Below are 16,138 nucleotides of genomic sequence, written 5' to 3'. Positions count from 1 at the left end.
AGTATTCTTTCTGCTATACCATGTGGCCACCTGAAACTTTCCACTTGTTTATTTTCCCCCACAGAGCCCAGCCATGCTGCACACATAGAAAACTTCTACTAAATATTTGCCAAATTGATCTACAAATTCTACAATTCTGCTGTCTTAGCCTAATACTGCATTTCAGTCTCCAAAGATCCCAATAGTGGTTTAATAAGAAGTATGAAAGCTTTAGAGGAATTCACAAAGTGCCTCTGAAATCAGAATCCAATTTCCTCACAACGATGTGAAAAAGGTATGACTGTACCCATTTTAGAGATAAGGAAACTGAGGCTGGGAGGTTCGGTGACTTGTTCAAGGTTACATTGCTGGTTGTATATTGCTAGAGCTGGCCCTTCAATTTAGACAACTGATTCCAAAGCCTGTGCCTTTTTTATTTCATTAACTTAAGCCTAATTAATAACGACTGTTCTCATGGCCCAAACGATACCGCCATCCTTCTTTCTCCTAGCCTGCTCCATTAAAGAAAGAAATTTAGTTCCTAAGGCATCATCATGTCAATTTCAGAAACAAAACAAAGCACAACATGCAGGCTAATGGAACTGAGGAAAATGACATGTTCAGGTACAAGAATATCGCCCGCTCAGCACAGAGCCCTATTTCCTTCAACAAAGCAAAGAATTCTGACCCAGCTCCCAAGACCGGAATAGCACTTACATTTACTGCCTTGGAGATTTTAAAGGCCAGCCTGATGAAATGGCTGCATTCTCCCCTGACTGCCCTCCCCCACCCCATTGCTGAAGACGTCTTCAATCATTGCTTTATGTCAAAAGGGGAAGGAAAGAGGTCATTTCTGTGTCTTGGCAGCATGGGGCTGTCACATAACCTATAAGGCCTCCATGCAGGTCAGGGATGGGCGAAGCCACAAAGCAAGGGAGCAAGAAACAGCCTCCCGGCCTGGCTGCCGGCTGCTCTCGAGAGCTGTTCAAGATGGAGCTGGTGGCAGCTAATGGCGGGGGTGGGAGGAAGGGAGCATGAAGAAGGCTGTGAAGAAAGGTGTGGGGGGACGGATATAATCCGGCATACAGAAACCTGTCAGGATGGGATTTATTTTTGTTCTGTGAGGGAGTATAATAGGGCTTTGCCTGCACTCTCAATAGCTGTTTTGAAGTGAACCCGGCTGGTATGTCTTTAATTTGTCATTTCATTATGAAACTGTTTCCCTTCCAAGAAGCCTTCAAGTCAGGAAGCTCTGTCTGCCCACACAGGAAATTCCTTTGCTTCAACTTCCCCAAAAAGGAAATTTCCCTCAGAAGTGAGCCCAGCATATGCCTTTGAGCAGAGCTGCTTCAAGAAACTTTGGCAGCTGAGTCCTGAAAACACCCCTGGCTTTCTGCTGCTGCTGGGATGTGTGGATAAACAGCTCAGCTGTCACCCAGCAAGTGGGGACCCCACCGAAACTGACCCTGGCCCACCCCTTCCTCCCTCTTCTTCATTCTCCCGTGCCCTTGCCCTTCATCACCTCCGGTGAGCCGCCAAGAGTTTTAACTCTGCGAGAGGCAACCAGTACCTGCGGCTTTCATGAAGAAATAAGCATACCTGCATCACACAGACGCTCACACACACCACAGGACGGTCCCAGGACAGTCTCGGCACAAGGCACCTACTCTTGTTTCCCCCTCAGTCTCATACACAAACTTGAGACTTCTGGCAGAAAGGCTGCAGCATTTCAAATGAAGAGGGCACAGGAAAATAAAATGACAAATCATAGTTCCTAAAGCACGTATGTGACCAAAGTACCTTTTATCCAGGGTGGTGTTTTTTTTTCCCATGCACGCTTCCCCAGTGAGGATTTTAAGTAAAACAAGGAAGGGGGAGATATCTCAAACCACAGCCTTATAAAAATTAATCTCTCAGACATATTGTGAATGGCTAAGTGGTGAGAGCCCACAGCAGCTGTGCTGAAGTGAATAAGATACAGTATTTTATGAAGCTTCTTAGCAAAGAGGCATTAGCAGGAAACTGCCAGATTCACAGTTAAGTTTTTAATTTTCCATTTAAAATCACTTCATTTAAAAAAAAAAAAAGTGGTGAAAAGGAAACAATACAGAGACCTAAAGCACAGAAAGAGGGAATGGTATTGAACTTGAGACTGCCTATCAAGTGGTGGGGACCAAGAGAGACGTAGATAGATGAGGATCTAAGACGGCCCTGGATTTTCACTCTGCAATTAGATTGCACTGGAATGGTAGGGGGATGGGGTCTGATCTTATTATACTAAGTATGTGCCAGGGCTCTGAAAGGGATAGTATTTACCAGGAGACAGGGCAAGGGACTAGGGACAGTCATATAGCTCGCTAAAATCTGGATATATATACAAACCCTGAAGTTTTGGGTTGTGGTAGATGTTTTCTGTGGGGTAGCTTTAGATTTTTATTTTAGTGAGTTATTCTGTTTTTCTAAAATTTGTGAAGCTTTAACCACAGTCGCATCTCAAAGGGGAACTCAACACTATTTTTCATGTTCTTAAAGTGAAGAGATTAGGCAATAGGGCTTTGGCTTCTACTGGAAGGCAAGGTGTAGACTGGATGGACCTGTCTCCCACCTACCACCTCTGTGACTCTGGCCAAGTTCCTTTTCCTCTTTAAGTTTGACTTTTCATCAGTAAGATGAGGATAATAAAACCCAGTTCACAGGACTGCCTAGAGGGTTAAATGATACAATACATGTGAAAAGCGCCTACCACAAGCATTCAATAAATGGAAGTTATTATTCCACATGGAGAACTACAAAGGATCTTTCCCCCAAATTCTGCATACCTCCTCCTTGTCACACACACATAGGCCACCCAGCTCTGGTAGCTCCTTCCCCAAAGGTCAAGATTTTCCTGACCACTCACTTCAACTCAAGACTTGGATTACCATGCCCTTTATACATCAGCAAGATCTTGGCATTATGATCAAACGTGATCATCCCTGAAGTAAAGACATTTAGTGAGAATGGTTGAAAGGCTTAAGGATTCAGATTTATACTCCCAAATTCACTACTCCTGTCAAAGAAATGCAGATGACTTGGCACATTCTCAAATTGCCAGTCTACTAGAGGAGACCTGACCTTGTTTGGCCAAGACTGGTGCTGGCAATGTCTCGAGACCAATGGCCACGCACAGTAAGTAGCAGACTGCTCATCCTGGCCTCAAAGCTTCAGGCTCACAATGTTTTGTCTAAATCAGGAGGCCTGGATTTTCCATCTAGTTTTCCGTCTGTCTTATCCACAGAGAAGGCCAGCCCTAAGCAAAATTATAGTGCCTATTTCCAACTCTACCCCCTCCGTGCTGGCCACGGTCCTTCCACTTCAAAAGATTCAAGAGATCTGATAAGCTAATTTTCATTAAGATATTAGGGACTTGAGGTATTAATTATCTCTCTCCGCAACTATCTGCTGCCATAACGATTTACTCTTAAAAGTGGAGCTATGTGGAAATAATACCTGATCCAAAAGGAATGTCTCAACAATGGAATTTCAGGCACCCTGGTCATTCATCGTGGGAGTTATTTATGTTCAAAGCACTCTAAATCATTGCAACTGGGTGACCACATTCCCTGCTTAAGTATAACATTCACCCGTTCACAGTCAACTATAAGCCCTCTGTCCCGGGTCCAAAGTAATGCTATCTGAACAACAAAGGTTTAGAAGGCAGCCACTTTCTGAATCTCGATACTCCTTTAGCAAACAAAGAAGTACCAGACATGAGAGAGCTACACAGCGTCTGCACAGTGCCAATGCTACAATACCCAGTTGTATTTCAAGTTCTTTCCCCCGATCACTGGGGTGGTAGGAATCATCACAGTAGTAGGAATAATCACAGAAGTTTTGTGAAGCAGGTATCTGGAAAACAGCTATGAGACGATCCCAATGAAAGCACATCCGTGCACACACACTTGGATTCATCTGAAGTAAAAATTTTTCTCTAAGAATCAAAAGAAAAGCTTGTTTTCTTTCACAGGGTCCAAAATCTATTTGATCAAAAACAAATTTTACATCTTTTTAGGTTTTTGTGGGTCTCTGAAGCTCCCCTCAGCACTTGGTCGGGGCATTCCAGTAGTTTCGTTTATAACCCATGAGTCTCAAGTGAAGAAAACCTCTCTCAGGGAATTCCTACTTTTGTGTTCCTAAAAGACCTTTAATAAAACCCCAGAGATCTGGGTGAATATTTGAATCGTGGCCAAGTTTTAGGGTCAGCAAGAGCCCCAAGAAAAATGCTTCACAGAGTTGTCAACAGGGGAACGAGAACTGTGTCTATTCAGAGGGGACTTTGTGAGGTGGCTTCACTACCACCTCATAGGAGAAGTGAAAGGAGTCAGTGTGGGAGCTGAGGAGTTCAAGAACAAGGGCATGAATGAATCAGAATGAAAAAGGAAAGCATTTTCTCCCCGACTTTGTTCACATCTAGTGGGAAACCATGGCTAAGAGAGATGAACCTTCCGACCCATCCGAATAACAGGTTTGGGAAGCTGCACCACCTTAGGGTTCCTTCCTGAAGCAAGGCATGCGAGGAGGAGGAGGAGGAAGGAGAGTCATTTTATGTCCTCAAGAGGGCTGGCACCAAATCACTTACTCATATTTGTTTCTCTACAAAGAGTTCCTGATGTTGGTGACTTAAGAGCTACTTAAGGAGAAAAAATAAAACCCCTCATCAGCTTTGGTCACGAATCACTGCTGCTTTGGGCGAGTCTTTTCTCCCTAATCTTACACCCCCTTTTCACAGCCCATGGCAATGAGTAGATGATTCCAGCAACTAGTTGAGGGCCTCTATTTAGAAATAGTTTCCTTGGGTGTGAGTTTTCATGCCCAGGGGATGGTATAAGTGTCACAGATTCTCTCTGCTGGCTGAGGCGGATGGAAATGTACTTTCAAGCTCAGCATCAAAGCCTTCACTTTAGAAGCTGAAAGCCTTCATTCCCTTGCCAACTGTGCTTTTTTTCTCCCATAATTAATTAATGCAGTATTAATTGTGCATGTGCTACGGAGCCGGCTAAGGGAGGATAGTGTGGCCTATCCACGCAGATCAGCTGGCTCTGTAAAGCCTAAAACCCAGTGGATACCATCTCCAGAGGGAGAAAAACACAGACTGAAATTTTTTACAGGTTACAGGAAAGGCAAACACGCCTTGAGTTGCAGAGGGGATTCCCGCTCATCACACAGTTGGGGTCAATTAGATAGTTAGCAGAAGCCACACCTGTGCATGTTGCATGGGGCAAAGGGCCAAGCCACAGACAATTCTCAGGCCAGAAAGGGGGCTATGAGAACAGGGGAGCAGGCCTGTGATCTGGCTGTAAGGTCCTGGGAGCCAGCATAAGGCAAGAGTGGGGAGGACAGTCTTTAGAAGCCCTGCAAGGCCTAGGAGCTGGCACCAGTTCTCATCCCACAAAAGCATTAACCCGATTTCCATCACAGGAACCACAGGGAAATGCTCAACAGAGCTGGGTGTTGGATTTCCCTATTTCCTTGCAGGAGGGCTTCCTCCCAAAACAATGACAGGTAAAACGGAGGACAATTTCCTGTGTCATCAAAGTACCACCATCTGCACTAAAATTTGGTGTTGAGTCTTAAAAATCAAGTGAATGATCATGAAATCTGGCATTTACAGATAATGTTCCACCGTTGATACCCCTTGTGTTTCTCTTCTGGAGTAAGAGAACAATGCGATGATTGAGTTGGGGAGAACTTAGGAATCATATACCCAGGCCATTTCACTTTGCAGATGTGGAAACCACAGTCCAGGGAGATGGAATGCACTGCTGGGATGACCCAAGTAATCAGCCACGTAGAACCAGAGCTCAGGGAACTGACCCCTACAAGAGCATGCTCTCTGCCCTCTTACCCTGTTGTAGAGTGCTCTGGCACACATGCCATGTGGGTAAACTAAGGCACCAAACATCAGGCAATTTTTCTGAAGTGTGTTGGCTTAACACAAATTATCAGGAAGTTCAGTGTTTTAAGGGGTAAACCCAGTAATACCACCTTCATTCAATCACAGCATCTTTCTTACTGTTTAATAACCATCTGTGAGGTAGATCATCTCTTTTAAAAAGATGGAAAATAATAGACAAGAAACCTCTTTTTACTTCATTTAATTTTGTTTCTAATATTCCAGAATTTATACATACACCTGAGAATATCTGGCAGATAACAGTGTGCATACAGGATTGGATATGGAAATTTATCTTCCTTCAAGTTCAAAAGATAATTTGGTTTATAGCTCTGATTTTATCCATCTGGCCCTCTTGTGAGTAATGTATATTATGCTTAAAAATTGAAAAAAAAAAAAAATCAGCCTGCTAGCTTGGATATTCTCCTTCTAACCAATAGATAGTATGAAACAACTTTCATTTGCCCCTCAGACTTTTAAAGAGTAATAGGGTGAAGTGGAAAAGAAAAGTCTGGGTTTTGGAATTAGATGTGGATTCAAATTGGGGCTCCCCCACTTTCTCTTTGTGTGACCTCGGGCAAGTGGTTTACCACTTCTGAGCCTCAGGTATGATATCTACTGTGCAGTGTTTGTTATTATTCAGAATAATATATATGAAGCATATACATATATACACACATATATACAATAGTAGTGATCATTATTTCTTCTTCCACACAACAATGCCACAGAGATTCTCTAGAGTCGCTTTATGATATTAAACACAGTTGACCTCAGAGTGGCTCCTAAGGAGAAACACAGGCTCCTGTGAGCTGGCAGGTAGGGTACAATGACCAAAAAACTAAAAGCTCATTTGCAAAGATGAGCTACTTCTGGAAAACAAATGGGTAATAAAATCCTAACAATGATACTTCTCAATCAGAGCTCCAAAAATTGCTGGATACCCCTATAATTTTTAAGATGGTGTTATTCAACACCCTAAAACTTCTTCTAGGTGCTTTTAAAACAGAATTGTTACATCTTCCCTTACAAACCTTCACCCTCCTCAGTGAACCATTTTAATTAGTAGCCCCATCCCAAAAGTAGAGAATTTAGCCTCAGCTGACCTGGTAAAATAGGGTATTCCCTGCACAGCCCTGTGCAGTCAACTTTCCCTTCTAGGTATCCAATCCTCATCCACCCCACATCTACAGCTCTTTATCCATTATCCGTACCCACAATCTGCATTTCTACTACTGGAATCTTACAGCCCCATTTGAGAGCTACTGGTATCCATGATCTGCTGGAAGCAGAAATGGAGACCAATGTTGAAAGAATGGGGTTTTGCCCACACACCCAAGATGGAGGCAGTAAATATTGGGGCAGCGTAACTAATTATACTTGGGAATTTATAGTCGGCACGTGGCCAGAGCCAGGGCCAGTTTAAATCTCTCAAGTCCTGCTCTACCCCGCCTTCAGAAGAGATCAGAAAAATGAACCACAAAACACTCACACATGGTACAGGCAACTGAGAATCAGAATCCACCATGGCAACAGCAAAAGCAGCAACATCTAAACGTTCCAGCTAACGTTTACCTCTGATGAACTTGTCAAGGTCATCCTGCCGGAAACCCCAAAAGTCTGCGTTACTGATGTGGTGTAACTCACGCATGAAGCAAAATGGGAGAAAATATCAGTTATTTGAGAATGGAAACTACTATATTTGTATATACTCAGCTCAACCAATGCTTTCTGATAATAAGAGGAGGTGAGAAGTAACTTAGAGAAGCACAGTTCAAGCCGACACACTGAACCTTTATCGCACCTGCCAGAAAGTGTTAGGCAGATATATGTAAGGGTGACCATTCATGGACAGGAACTCCTCAATCTGCGGAAACCCAACAAGACAAGAGAAAGACCATAGACGTATAGAGGGTTGGGAAAATCCAAGAGGAAGCAACTGACAGAAAAAAAGAAGAAATGGAAATAAAGTTTCTGATTTCCTGTTGTTGTTCAAGTTCCATAAAATGGACTGGTTCTCATCGTCTTTTATTTTTTAAAGGGTTCTCTTAGTCTGCTATAACCTTTCAGTGTTGAGTCTAGAATAGAGCTGGGCATCTCTGGGCTCACATAAATAACGCAGAGCACCAGGTAGGGACAACCCATTGTCAACAGTTTCCAAATGTCTACTTCAGAACTCCGAGGAAAGGGAGAGCCCGTGACACTAATGAGGGGCCGTGCCATCTTCATCCTCCCCTCCCCATCCCCCACAGCGAAACCAGGGCCACTTTGTCAGAGCTGATGCTGGAGGAACTGCCTTAAATGTACACAGAGCTCACTGCATGAAATGTGAAGTGAAAGAAAAGGTCAGTAAACCTCTGGTTATACATTTTTTTTTCTTTGAAAAAAAAAGACATCTATAAATAGCTGCATTTATTGAAGCTGCTTCCTTATCAGGAAGCATGGAGCTAGGAATTAACGTCTGCCTGCATCGGAAATTCTTTCAGACAGCAAACCCAAAAAGGAAATTTCCCTTCCAAAGCATCCTGGCTGTTCTGCTGTGGGCTGTTTTTGCTCTTCAAGCTGTTTGAAGCAGCTAACCAGGGCCCTCGTACAGCCACATGTGCCGTGGGGAAAGTAGAAAGCCTTCAAGCATTTGAATGTAAAAAGTGAAGGCACCCAAAAGAAGGCTTAAGGGGGAACAAAGCAGAAAATGCTAGTGGCTGGTCGGCTTTGTTAGAAGTCATTACTGCTTTGTAAGACACTGACAGAGAATTAAATCTCTTCTCCTTGTCCTTGTCTCAACTCTGCTGGTGATATCACTGCACGTCACGGGCAGCTGTGAGGAGAGGCCATTTTTGGAACACTGATGTGATAGCAGAGGACAGGGGAGGACTTGATAGGTATTAGAAGAGTGGGGAAGGCTGAAGAAGGAGACTCACAGATTCAGGCGAGACTGGGAAGAAAGTTCCAGACTGAGGGAGAGATGTGTGGGCAGGAAAAGGTCCTGGGATGGAGTGCCCTAGAGCAAAACTGAGCCCCTGGAAACCACGGGGGATCATTTGAAAGCAAAGCTTATTTCCATTGTGACTTAGGAAGATTAGTCTCAATAATACACAGACAGAACCCTAGGTGCTTTCTTTAATGAAACACACAGACAACGACGTGCCTGTTTCCCTTGGCTCCTGCATGGGGAAGCCACCTCCTCAACAGGCTATTCACCATAACCAGAAACAGAAGTGGAGCTTTGGTGAGCTACTTGGCCACTGCAGGCCAGGCACTATGCCAGGTGCTATACATAAATGAGCTCTGATACTTCTAAGAAGCCCTCATTAGTAGGTGTCGTTAGAAACTTGAGTCTTAGAGAGGTTAAATCATCTCTCTAATAGAAAGAGCCAACCCTGAAATTCAAGTCCATTCACGTCTATCCAGACCCAAGCCCTTTCTATTACCATGGTTTTTTATTTGGAGACTTCCAAAAGCAATGAGACCCTGCTCCTAGAAGGGCACCCCTAGCAAAATGCTGGGGAATTGGGTACTGGATTGAGCCCACTCTCAGAGCTGGGCCATCAGGCATTCTGGTTGTAGGGAGAAATTCAACTCTAACCTGAGCTCACAAGAGAACAAACGCGGAGGCAGCAGGACTGGTGAACAAAACCAGAATAAACTATCCACAAGGACAGGCTGTTATCCTGATGCCTCTCCCTCATCCTATTGAGAGGGAGAAGCCAGTCTGCTGGGGATTCAGCACAGCTTCATGATTAGGTGGCATCACTAGAACCACACCGGTCCCAGTCCCTGCACCTGTGGCCGCCCAGACTTCAGCGGTCAGCAGTGACTCTACTTTCAAGTCCACGAAACTCTTTATGTCACTATGTTTTCTCCTAAAAAAGCTGAAAGGTGGTTTCAAGAAGTAGAAACCACATTCGGCCTTTCACATGCTGTGTGAACCTGGACAATCCAGTTGACCTATCGGAGCCATGGTCAGCTCATCACACAGAATCAATAGCACCTACTTCAAGGATTGCTGTACAATTAAGTGAGACAATAAGTCTGAGCGCATCTTGTTATGTATAAAAATATAAAATAATAACGATGATTATGTTCAGTTCCCAATTTTGCCTCTTTTTTTTTGGGAACAAACATAATGTGAAAGCATATAAAATTGTTGCTCTACCCAATTAGAAAAGAGAGGCACTGCATCCCTTCTCACTATGCTGGTTCTAATATAGCTGTGCCTGTCACGTGGCTGTCTTAAACTCAGTTACTCTGCTGAGAAGGCAAAACAGCCGAGTGGGTGAGCAGCGAGGTAACGTTTCCAAAGGAAGGCATTAAATTAAATTATTAAACACACACAAGCAGGAGTAGTAATGTAAGAATTTTGAAAGGTTCACAAGGAAAGGAAAGAGAGCCAAGGGACTATTTCTGGTGTTCTGACTCCAGAAAACGCCGAGCGGCTATTATGGCTATTTATTAACCCTCAACATCATAAACCCTAACCCTATTAAATATGATGAATGAGTCCTACGGTCCGATTTTTAAATATCATTCACAGGGATTTTAAAAGGCCAAATGGACACTGCAAAATGCAAACTCTGCGGGGAAATGGCGCAATGTCAACTAAATGTGAATTGATCATGTTTAAAAGAAATTTAAAATAACGACATTTAATTATTTAAATTCTGCCCCATCAATCTGAACTATACTTATATTGTTATCGTAAGGCGGGGCCTGAGCATCACTGCCAGAGGCCCAGTGTTTTATAAGGTAAGCCTCTGCCAATCAGCAGGCTGGCAGCACCTCGTGAGGTGCTTTAACTGTCCCCTTCAGCAGCCACTCGCCCATGAGTTTAGAAAAAGGGCAGCCTTTGGGTAGACAAATCAGAAAACATCTCTCCCTTGCGAGACTACAAGTCCCCTGGTGAGAACTGGGCAAAGGTATCCTTTGCTCCCAGCAACAGCCCTTCTCTGCGTAGAGTCAAGAGTGATCTTGCCTGGGCACCCTTGGGGGTCCTTGGTCTTTCAAGTGTTTTCAAGCTACAGTGAAAGGCTTACGTTCCTTTAAAGAATGGAACTTTTTTTTTCCCACCTGTCTACTGTAATTGTACTTCGGCTCTTCTACCCTCAAGCTTCAAAAAAAAAAATTCAGTACCCTTTATGGAAGAAGAGGAAGAAGAAAAAATGATGCCCTTTCTAGCCTCTCAACAAACATACTTGTGTTTGCTCTCCCGGTGAGCAGGGGAGTTCTGCTGTAGGACTGTTGAAGGGCACTGTCCTGGTAATCTGGGCAGTGAGTCAGAGCAGGATGGCATGGTCTGGCCTCTCTTCCCTGGGCTCTCCTCTTGCACTCTGCCCAGGCTGCTTTGCCAGTCCTTTTCAAATCCTCCCTAATCAGCACTTAACACTTCCATTGATCACTTTGCTTTTATCACTGGCAAATCAAAGGAAAAGGCATCACTCTCTACTTCTCAGTAACTTGCTCATTTGTCATGCTGTGTCTTCAGTTGGGGTCTAGCTCTGTGTTTGCAGAATAAAATGGTGAGAAACTCTCTGTATGAGAACCTTAAATATTATGATCTCTGCTCCCCTTAAGCCCCACCCACAAGAATGTATGTTGATTTAAGAATGAAAGAAGAGAAAGGAAGAATTAAGGGAGAGGATTTATCTGGTAATCAATGGAAAATGGTGAAAAGAACCCACTTCGAGGCATACCGATCTGATGAGTATCTCTTTAAAATAAGCAGCTAAAAGCGCCTTCGACTTAGCAATACCATAAATGTCCCGCTGTTGTCTTAGCTTTGAGATTCTTCCCCGTACTTTCCATGAGCATTCCACTGGGAATTGTCTGGAATCCCAGATTAAAACAGCAATAACCCAATTCCCTGGTTAGAATATTTATTTTCTTTTAGGTTTGGAAACTCAGCTGGGATGCATCTTTAAGTGTGTGGCACAGCTTCAGTCATCGTAGGGGCTATATGCTTCTCTCAAACAGGATGACAAGCAGCGGAATCCTAAAACAGGAGCAGGAGGACAGAAGCTCAGCCTCACTTGGAAAGTCCCAGCTGAGGGCAAACAGCAAAAGCCTGGGAACCTCCACTTCCAGAGGATTCAATACAGATGTCAGAACCAATGGTGTCACAATAGGTCTCATGCAGATTACCAAGGAGAGGTATATAAAGTTAGACTGCCATAGAGTAGGCATTCAGGCAAAATCATTACCATAACCTGAATCCATAGTCTAACTACTGATGAAATGGCAAGGTTTCCAGGAATGTGCTGCAGTTCTATATTTTATAGCTATCTACGTGGGGATCCATCCATCCTTCGAAGGGTGATATGCAAACCATTCAACAACAGAGAGAACAGACAGACCAGCAATTAGAACAGATTCCAGCCATAAACCAACGCTACGGCCACATCAGTGAACACTGGCTAAGTGTCAACCCTGAATTCATCCATCCATCCATCCATCCATCCATCCAAAAAATATTTACTAAACACATACTTTTTGGTGGTATAGTGGATATAAGATCCTAGGCTCTGGAGTCAGCCAGAACTGAGTTTGAGTCTTGACTCTTATCTCTTACTGGTTCTGTGATCGACCTTAAAAAATTACTTAAATTGTCTAAGCCCTTATGTGTGACACGGAGATAGAAAGAAGACCTAACTTACAGGTATTGTGAGAATGAATTAAAAGAATTCCTGTAAAGGACTTCGCACAGTGTCTGCTACAGGGTAATCCCGTGATAAATATTAGCTATTATGGTTGTGTGCTAGGCACACAATAGGCGCTACCAAAATGCTGATAAGCAGCACAGACACGGCTCAATAAGGAAACTGTCTACTCAAGAAAAAATCCAAGTGTTATATGGAAGAAACAATTCAAAGCAAGGAGAATGATGCCTCAGATGAGAATCATAGTATTTTAAAGTTAGGAAGGCTGTTAAAACATTTTTGTGTCCACACACAGTATTGTACGCTAGGAGAACTAAGTTAAGTTACCCACAGTCGAACAGCAGAACTAGCTAAAAGTTAAGATCTCCTGACCTCCAGTTCGGTGTGTTTGTTTGCTTTCTTATTTGTTTGGTCAGGATAACATCTCGTGGAAGATCGTTAAGGAGCTTCCATACGTCAAGGCATCCAGAAGTGAAGCAGGAGCGAGGGCCTCCTTGGGGGATGTTGCAATATATAAGAATCAAACGTTATGAAAGAAATCTCAGCCTGTTTGTGATGAGTGTTTGATACTTTGTTTTTTCTCTGTGCTAGAATTTAAGTTCCACAAGAGCAGGGGAGTTTTTTTCTGCTTTGTTCATTTCTGCACCCCCAGGACACAGAACAGTGCCGGGCACAGCACAGGCAATCAATAACTATTTGCGAGATGAATAAATGAATGAATTAGGTAGCAGAAGTGTTCTGCCTGCATGGCATGAGTATGTTCCATCCTGAGGCGAATATTTCTGAAGTGAATCTATCGGTCACAGGATGACTTCTGGAGGAAAATTTCCTATCATTTGGCTGCTGTTTCTTTTCCAGTTGTGTCTGCTCCCATGGTGCCATAACATTCCAGTTTCCTAAGAACACTGCTGTTCCCAGCCGTGACCCTGGCACCTTTACAGTTCGAACCTCCTTAAAAGCAGAGGAGAAGATGGTAGAGTAGGGCTGTGTCCTTTACTTCCCTGCCCAAATGAAGCAGAAATGTCTTGACCATAGTAGGCAGCAACTTCGTGAATACTGACGGATGCAGCAAGCTGCAGGAGGGAAAGGATTCTCATGCCCCCAACTCCTCGCAAACATCCCAGCAACCGTCTGCCCTGTGGGGCAGAAGGCATAAGCCAGCAGTGTTCCCCCAGGAACCCCTGTATCACAGTCATCTGATTCCCTGAATTACCAGAGAGAGAAAGGAAGAACCTGCATCCTCTGTCTCCTATTCTCTGCATTCAGAAAGCGACCTTCTGAGGAGGGTGGAACAGGAGGAGAAGAACCTGGGAGCATCACCCTGCTGGACAGAGATGGTGGGCAAGACCGTGCCACCATTTAAGTCACTGGAAGGGCCAAGGTGACCCCCAAGTGTCCTCTATAACCTAGTCTTGTGCCCTCAGGATAACATTCAAGGCAGAGAAGCTGGCATTTTCTTGGACACTGTGAAGAGGGTGGGAATCCGATGATTCAGTCTCTCCAGCTGCCCCAATCCTGTTTTATCACCTGAGCTGGGTGGCAGTATGAGAAAGGCGGACAAAAAGGACACAGCAGGTGTTAACGGCTTTGGAGGCCAGTATCAGCAGCACAGGTGTGTGAGCCCCAAACCTCTGCCAAGTTGCAGCTGAGGATTGAGACGGGGAAGTGGTAGGCCAAGGGGTAGAGATGATTTGGGAGAGAAAGGTGGAACCACTACAGACTGCAGCTGCTGAGGCAAAGCAAGCACAAGAGAAGCAAGAGAGAGTGGAGGAGAAGCAAAGAGGAGGCAAGAGAGAGGACCTCTGCAGGCCTAGAAAACGAAGGGAAGAAAAGTAGCCAGCACAGACAGGGAGGGGAGGGAGGGCCCTGGAAAGAAAGGAAAAGTGCACGGCTTAAAAACAAAGCAAGAGTGAGTCTGACTCAGAAACTGAACAAAATTTAGGACCAAAGAAAATATGAAAGTTGAGTAAGCGTGAATTTGAGATACAGATAAACTTTGCACACACACAAAAATCATCTTGTCTACTCGGAGATTTAGTTGGCTCTGCCATATACTGCATATTTCCAGGTTTCTTGTTTTTTTAACATGTCACAGTCAGGGAAGAAATGAATACACTGAGAAACAGCGAACAGGAACCTCAAACTTTTCAAAGGTGTTTGGGGGTAGGGGAGTGTGAAAGATTCCAAAGCAGCGTGGCGAAGTCCTGTGAAAACCACCTCAGAGCTTGCCCCTCTCTGGCCTGGAGCCCACTGCCTGCCACCCCCGCCCCACACCATCAATCGTCTGTCCCTCTTGGGTCACGAACACTCACGCAGGTGCGCAGGCAGGCGGATCGAGTCTTCCTCCATCCTGAGCGCTCGAGGCACTGGAACATGAAGTGGCGTCGAGGAAGCGTAACTCGGCACTGGGCTCTCTGGAGGTGTATATGAAATTCGTTCCTGCTGTTAAAAATAAGGGCAGGAAGAGGGGAGGGGGAGAGAGACAATGAAAGCTTGGAATGGAGGTGCGAGACCATCTGGGGGTGGGGAGCAAAAGGGAGGTGGGGCATGGGCAGTACCAGCTTCCCAAGCAATCCAGCTTACTCTTTCCGTAGAGACACTGTATACAGTTGTCTTTCAGATGCCTAGCCTTGGGGCTATATAACAAAACTCTGTCATCGTTGAAAACAGCCTTTACTTTGGACTCATGTCAATAGGTGTACACCCTGTGGTTTGTACAAGTAAAAAGGAGGGACAAAAGGGAACAAAAAAATATGTCCAAGAGAATGGCTTAAAGACAACTTTGTAAAAAATGACTTGCCCAAGTCACATAATTAATGCCATCACTATATTAAAGCCACGTTTTCTCTTCTGTAGCAATATCCCCAGCTTCAAATCAAAGTATGATTCTAGATTCAATTCCATAGAGAGTGAAGTGATCAAGTGAAGTGACAGTTTCAAAGGTAAGTTCTAGATTTAGAACTGAAATCCACAAGGAAGATTTTTCTATTGTCCACCTATCTCACTATACAACAACCACAACCAAAATATCCAACGTCTAATTTTTTCCTTCATTGCAAGGAATTATCTGCAACAGTAATGAGTATCTCCTTCTTCCTTCATTCTCCATCTCAGAATCGATATTTCCTTTCCCTCTGAAGTATTTCATAGTTCATTCAAAGAACTATCTGAATTTAAAAGAAGTACCGTTTGACCCCTTATCAACTATCAAAGGGTGGGGTGGGAGAGCTTCCATGGATCCTCAGTTTGAATTCAAGCAAGCAGTGTTTGCTAGACCAATTAAAACAAACTAGATGGGGTGAGAAGGATTACTGTGAGTTTTAAGTTAAAATACCGCAAATAATGGCAAGAAATCGACTATTGGGTTCGGCAAAACGCAGTGCAATTTGTAGCTTAGATCAACATACCAACTAGGTTGACTTGCAGTCCATATGTAAACATAACTTCAGGAGTGTCTGTGGTTTAACTGGGCAATGTAAAATGGAACACACAACATCCAAAAATATGGTGGAAAGACCAGTAAGATGCCACTATGAAAATAAAACTCAAGAGCAAAAGAAAATCGTACATTTAA

The 16,138-nt window shown here is 44.0% G+C and overlaps 1 protein-coding gene across 5 annotated transcripts in view; it reads right to left on the bottom strand.

Moving 5' to 3' along the window:
* ETV6 (ETS variant transcription factor 6) overlaps positions 1 to 16,138 on the bottom strand; it is a 260,443-nt gene that overhangs the window by 142,008 nt on the left and 102,297 nt on the right. For 4 of the 5 annotated variants that reach the window (XR_009214392.1, XM_032159640.2, XM_058441975.1 and 1 more), the window contains exon 2: positions 14,877 to 15,006. Coding sequence is in view for 4 of the 5 variants with exons in the window: in XM_032159640.2 (XP_032015531.1) it covers positions 14,877 to 15,006 (130 nt within the window). In the remaining variant the exon portion in view is untranslated. The remainder of the gene's footprint in view (positions 1 to 14,876; positions 15,007 to 16,138) is intronic. The other variant, XM_058441973.1, reaches the window with a different exon arrangement.

This window comes from Hylobates moloch, unplaced genomic scaffold (assembly GCF_009828535.3).
Source record: "Hylobates moloch isolate HMO894 unplaced genomic scaffold, HMol_V3 SCAFFOLD_8, whole genome shotgun sequence".
NCBI lineage: Eukaryota > Metazoa > Chordata > Mammalia > Primates > Hylobatidae > Hylobates > Hylobates moloch.
Note: the sequence above shows the minus strand (reverse complement) of the source record. Positions and strands in the feature narration are given on the sequence as shown.